The sequence below is a fragment of the Cimex lectularius genome, unplaced genomic scaffold (genome assembly GCF_000648675.2).
Source record: "Cimex lectularius strain Harlan isolate CLEC.00 unplaced genomic scaffold, Clec_2.1 scaffold6, whole genome shotgun sequence".
Taxonomy (NCBI): Eukaryota; Metazoa; Arthropoda; class Insecta; order Hemiptera; family Cimicidae; genus Cimex; species Cimex lectularius.
The window spans coordinates 1,412,623-1,418,934 of NW_019392677.1; the positions used below are offsets into that span (position 1 = coordinate 1,412,623).

The 6,312-nt window shown below is 34.3% G+C and overlaps 1 protein-coding gene across 4 annotated transcripts in view; it reads left to right on the plus strand.

Moving 5' to 3' along the window:
- Window positions 1–6,312, plus strand: part of LOC106673751 (cyclic nucleotide-gated cation channel subunit A) — a 353,803-nt gene that overhangs the window by 291,429 nt on the left and 56,062 nt on the right. For all 4 annotated transcript variants that reach the window (XM_024225512.1, XM_024225513.1, XM_014405961.2 and 1 more), the window contains one exon: window positions 509–601. In XM_024225512.1, the coding sequence (XP_024081280.1) occupies window positions 509–601 (93 nt within the window). The remainder of the gene's footprint in view (window positions 1–508; window positions 602–6,312) is intronic.

Genomic DNA, 6,312 nt, shown 5'->3' on the forward strand with positions numbered 1-6,312 from the left:
AATCAAACGGAACTGGAAAATGCATTTATTGACTTTATCAATTCTAAAAATTCTGAATTCTACTCAGACGGAATTAATAAGTTACCAACACGTTGGGAGAAATGTATTGAGAGTATGGGAAATTATTTTGATTAAAGAACATTGCTTTAAAGTAACTAGTTTCTTTTTTTTTGTTTAATACCAAAATCCTGCATTATTTTCCGGACAACCCAATAAGTCTCAGCAAGAATATTAAGTTAACAAGTTCCACAGCTATCGACCTATAAGGTACACAATGTGGCCAATGAAAACACTTGGAACTTCACGGTTCATGTTTTATTGAAACTAGTTTTGATACGAAAATAAACTGTTTCCAAGATTTAATTTGTTTTATTTTATTAAATAATTTACAATATCGTTTCATTTTAATTTTACTTCCTATCAAACACGGCAACAAAAGGCCTCTAATATTATTTACTTAGGGTTTATTTAATTGATAAAATATTTTTCATTCTTGCTTTGCTTTCAGGGGGTCGAAACTGTCTCTGGGAGATTCAGGAAGGAGCTCGGGGAGAACAAAATCGGAGCGACGATTATCCACCTCGAGAACACTCTTCCGCAGGTAGGTGACAAATTCAGATATTGTTATTTTCTGAAAAGAATCGATTCGAAGAGAAAGGGCAAAGAGAAATGTACCGATAATAAATTTTGATATTGTTTTTGTAAAAAATTCTGGTTAGTTGCAATAGTCAGGTTCGTAGTGATACGAGTTAAATAAATTTACTATAATCTCGGTTGTTTGGTTTAGTCTTAATTTTATTTTCATTTGGTATGTAAACATTTCCTAGTAAATAAATCATCAAACTGGTGGTAATTTTAACACAACTACATTTTTTTTAAATGATATCAGTTTTATCAATTTTTATTTGCAGTTTAGAACCATTCCGATTAAAAGCTTTTTCTTCGGCAAATCTTTTCAGCAACTTATGTTGCCAGTTGCAAGCATGTTACAAAATGTAATCTTCTTTCTAGTGCTTAACAGTAGGGTCACGATTCTGTTTTGTGACTGTCAATTGCTAACAGGGGAAACTGGGCTCAAAGCGATTTACAAAGTTCACATTTTTTCTACTGAGAATCTAATAAGAATTACATTTGATACAATAACCGTGTAAAAAGCTGACATTTAAATGTTTTACAAAAGTTACAAAAAAATTTAAAAAGGGACCCTCGTATTTTCATGTTGATTAAAAACTATATGTTTTTTATAGTTATGTTAATTACTAAGAGAAATTCATTCAATCTCCAAAAGTGGATGCCTCTCCAGTTGTAGTACTGACGCAGGACATTTTGAAACTAAGCTAATCTCACCCCTCTGATGACGTTACATTTCACCCTTCCATCACGGAAAGTTTTGAGTTAAGTACTTATCGAGGAAGCCGTCAAATGACGGCTCTGTAGTGCAGTAAGAGCAATAAAACGAATTCCGAGTTTTCTTTCGCTTATCCTTTTCCCAATGGAGAGACATTGTTGCTGGTGTTCCTGAAGGCTCTATCCTTGAACTCACCCTGGTTCTTGTACATTTCAACAAAATACCTTGCACTAAGAACGTAAAAACTTCGCTTTACCCTGATGATCGTTCTCTACTCTTCTTCTTGGAGATACAGACAAAAGTGAAAAGGCATAGACCATTTCAAACCAGTTTAAATGCTAATTTTATCGCCTGACTCAGCCCAATAAAAATCATTTAAATGCAAAATAATACCTTAACAAACCAGTGTTGTAACTGGGGACGCACGTTGACGATACATTTTTCAGAGTATTTTGGTTGAAATCAACATTATCGTGGCACAACAACATTATATATATATATATGTATATATATATATATATATATATATATATATATATATATATATACTGAAATTCAAAGGAGAGGATGTAGCTAATGCAACATATACTAATGATACAAACAGAAGTGCCTTTCCTATTCAAATGATTTCAATTTTTAATTGTATTGGCTTGTGCACTAATGATAAACAAATCACAAAGTCAATCAATGCTATTATGTGGATTGAATTTGTAGAATCCATGGTTTTCTCATGCAAATTGTAAATTGCATGCTCCAGGAACCCCAAAAGATTTGTTGTGTGCCAAAAGGAATCACTAAAAACATTGTATATCCAACAGCATTGTAATGAATTTAACGCTGAATACAACAGTAATTACAATTTAATATAATGTAAACCAAAACAAAAATAATATTGCATATGTAAATATCTAATATGATGACTAAATACAATCATATTAAACTTAAAATTATTTTCATTTAATTTATATATATGCCCCTATATAGCAATAGCAATATGTGTACTCAAAATAATGTGTTAAATAACACTTTTTATTATTCCCCTGGTGTAATAACACCGGTTTATCAAGCTAGTTTTAAATAATAATTGCTCACGATTGGTTATAAGATAATTAACGGCAATTTTATAATGGGTATTTAAAAGTAGCCAAAATATTTTCAAAACCGTGAGCTTGCTTGTTTTTTGAAAGCAGTATCGAGGGGAACAAAGATCCTTCCTTTAGTCCGGAACTCATATTTTAATTCTGACCTGGCTGTAGCGCGCACACTAGAAAGTAAGAGAATTACAAAAAAAAAAAAAGAGCTTCTTTTATTTTTATCCTGGGTAAAACGCAATTTTATCAGAATTGAATGGGGTGCGGAGGACTAAAGGGATTCCGGGGGAGTGGGACGAGATTCGGCTCACGTTCAGCTGTGAGGCCGAGCGGAATTACTGGTTCTGTTCTCTTGAATGCCGCCGTGAAGGACTTAATAAACTTCATGACGTCTAATCAACTTTCAAATGAAATTTAGCATGCGGCGGAACTGAGTGGTATCGACCACTCAAGGCTCAAAGTCCTAAAGTCTTGTCGGTGCTACAAAACTTAAGGAATAAGGATCGCCCTAAAGCGCACAAATTCACAAGCAAATCAACCGGTCAAAAAACGAATTTACATGTTTTAGAAAAGTGAATTTTTATGTTTTTAATAAGCGACTGGACAAAAATTAAATAAATCTACTTCCTTTGAAAACTCTTTCGCCTACCAAACCAAACGATATTTCATAATCGTCTACAACACTTTTAAACAAGAAAAGAGTCTGAAGACGAGAATATAAGCTTTGAAGACGAAAAGATAAAATGTTATGTTTTGTTTTTAAGCTCAGGATTTTTGTTAATAAGATGAAAAAATACCAAAGAAATATTCTTTTCCTTCTAAACGATTCATATCTATTGACATCATAGAACCCTTTGTTGAACACACAGCCCTCGCTTGAAAACTAGAAGTATTTTTTAATATTTTCACTACATTCTCCCTATGATCATTGAGGTGTATCGTCTCAAGCATCATCCGGTCACAACCAGTTATGCGTTCAAATCCCTTTCAGCCTGCAATTTTCAGCTTGACTACTTGCTTTAAAGTATATATTTTAATACATATTAAGTTTATCTTTTTTATGTAAATTTGAGTTCTCGCAACCGTAGACGATTGCATTTCCATATATTGCATTGCATACAGCTATGATCGTAATGCTTCTTCACTTCAATACTACAATTTATATCTTACATTGAGTACAGTTGTTTTAACAGAACAGCAAATGTTTTTTTATCTACAAAGATACTAAATACACTGGTTTAGTAGAGTTTCTGTTCCTTCGACACCTTGCGTGAGATTATTTTTCTATCAGGGAAAAAAAATTTGATTAAAAACCCCAGCTATCAAGACCAAGTTATAAGAGTTCTTTATTCTCCTGTGCACGTATCTGTCGACCGAACAATAATTACCTATTTGGGAGAAGATAGTACTGGTACTCGCTTAGCACTGCTTAAAATATTTCATGGTTAGATCTAGATGTTCCACCACCTTCAACTTGTTTGCAGTATTGTGTAAGGCGTGTACTGAGGCGAATCTGCCGTAAGCGTCAGAAACCTGTTCTGGATAGCCTGCAGCCTGGCGACATTAGTCCTGCACGTGGGGCTCCAGACTGTACGAATATAGGAGCAACGGCCCTGACCACCTCGTACTACTTAGCAAACGACGATAGCCGCGTTGACCTTGCTCACCTCATTAATAACACGGGGAGTGAAAGTGAGTTTTTATGGTCCAATATCACCCCAAAATATTTGACTCAGACCACAACACAGTTACACCTTCAATTTGTGTCTTTTTATACAACAACGCTTTCAACACTTCAGTGTCTTCGAGAAAAATCCAAAAGTTCCGATTTTCCACTTTAAATTAGAAATACAATCCGTCAAAAATTTCACAAGCCGAAAGTACGAGTTTTCTGTTTGGATTGCGTCACCTGCCTAGGTAGAAATAACGTCGTTGCACCCTCTGTAACACAAACGCCTGTTCCCCTTTGATGCCCGATTCCCTAATTAAAGCTATATTCGCTTGGATAGCTTTGGCCCATATTTCCTCATTTGGAATATGGTTAGTGGAATGATTAAAATTTAAATTAGTGAATCAACCTAGCTTACGGATAAAATAAAATAAAAATTCAAGCTTTTTTTAAAACTCAAGAATAAAAAAATTGAAAACATATCATTATACTATCATATATATTTATATTTGACTCATTAATAAATAATCTGATACTCTTAAATTATAATATCATTATTACTCTCTTAGCATAGTAACATAAATAGAACTAATAATAATAAAATACATAATGATTATTTGGAGGTCGTGAGATGCAGTCTTGTGTGACGTAGGTTTTAGAAAAACATTTTCTTTATCGTGCCAACGTTTCGATCTTTATTGAGATCATCTTCAGGGTTCAAAGTGTTAGTTTTCTGCGTAATTGTGTCATTCTTGTTGAGAGTGCCAAGCTCACGAAACACCACACATAAAAGTACAGGGTACATCCCTTTCGATCTTGATAACCTTTTTTTCCCTTTGATCTATTTCTCTCGCTGTAATGTCATCTGTTGTTTCATTGTTCTTCTGGTTCTTCTCGCTCTCCCAAAAATTTTAAAGAAGTGTCTGGTCAAACGGCTCTCCCGGTGCTAAGGCAAGAATAAATTTTACTGGTTCTATTATGTATAGAAGGAAACTATATTTCATCATGCTGCTGACTGTACCATGAGAGAAACGTTCATTGTCTCTTACTGCAATACGGAACCGTCATTAACGGCTTCCCCGATAGGTAGTTAACTCCAAACGGTACGTACAGAAAGGGTGAGCGTTGAAGTTATCAGAAAGCTAAGTTAGAATAGGTTAGTCTTCAGACGTCCCGCATCAAATCAGCATGTTCTTGGAGATGAGACCATTTGAGGAAAAGACGTATAGAACGTCTTCATCTACCTTGCGTTAGTCATACATTACTTTTCAGATAGATAGGTCTGGCATATAGTAGAATCACAACGTCCATGCCCGCTCCAAACTGGTTATCGCACAGAATGGATTTTTGACTAATGTACATTAAAAAAATTCTTACGGAAGCTTGGTCCCATTAGTTCCATTATTTGAGGACAAGTTCGTGTTTATGCATGATAATGCACGACCGCATATAGCTCGAGTAGTCATCCATCAGTTGGAGGATCTAGGGATATCCACTATGAATTGGCCAGCACATTCTTCTGATAGAATCCTTATGGGATATGATAAAGAGACAGGTTAGAAATTTCGCCGCCTCCAACAAGCGCGGAAAAGCTTCAAACGATTCTTATGAAAGAATGAGATTCGATTTCATCAAGTCCGAAAATTTATTTACTTATGCCTATGAGATTTGAGGCCCTCTGCGAGGTCAGGGGAGGTAATACCTGTAATTATGCGCAAAACTAGGTAATAAATTTTTAGGTAAATTTTAATCAATTCAATGATTTTTTGATGTTTAATTTGTTGTATTAATATATCGATATATTGGTGTATTAACATATCGATAAAAATACACATAGTTTAAAATAAACACCAAAATGCTAGTGTACAGCTTTTTTGTTTTTGAGTGTATTATTAAAACAGTTAGAATTCCGTGGTTTTACGTTAAAAAGAGTTAAACCAGCTGACACGACCGCAGAATGAACCATAATCGTAAATGTTAGTACACCGTTTTGTAGGTTGACCTTTCCAGTGTCAACTTCCTCATTAAATTATTGGGTTGTCCGGAAAATAATGCAGGATTTTAAGTTTTCATTAAAAAAAATCTATATAAAATATTCTGTTTACGTTTACAGGATTACTCATTTGTATGAATGTCAACACTTATTAATCCTCTTCCAAATGATATTGTTTGTTTACCTCTGTAGCATTCCGCTACTTGGAAAT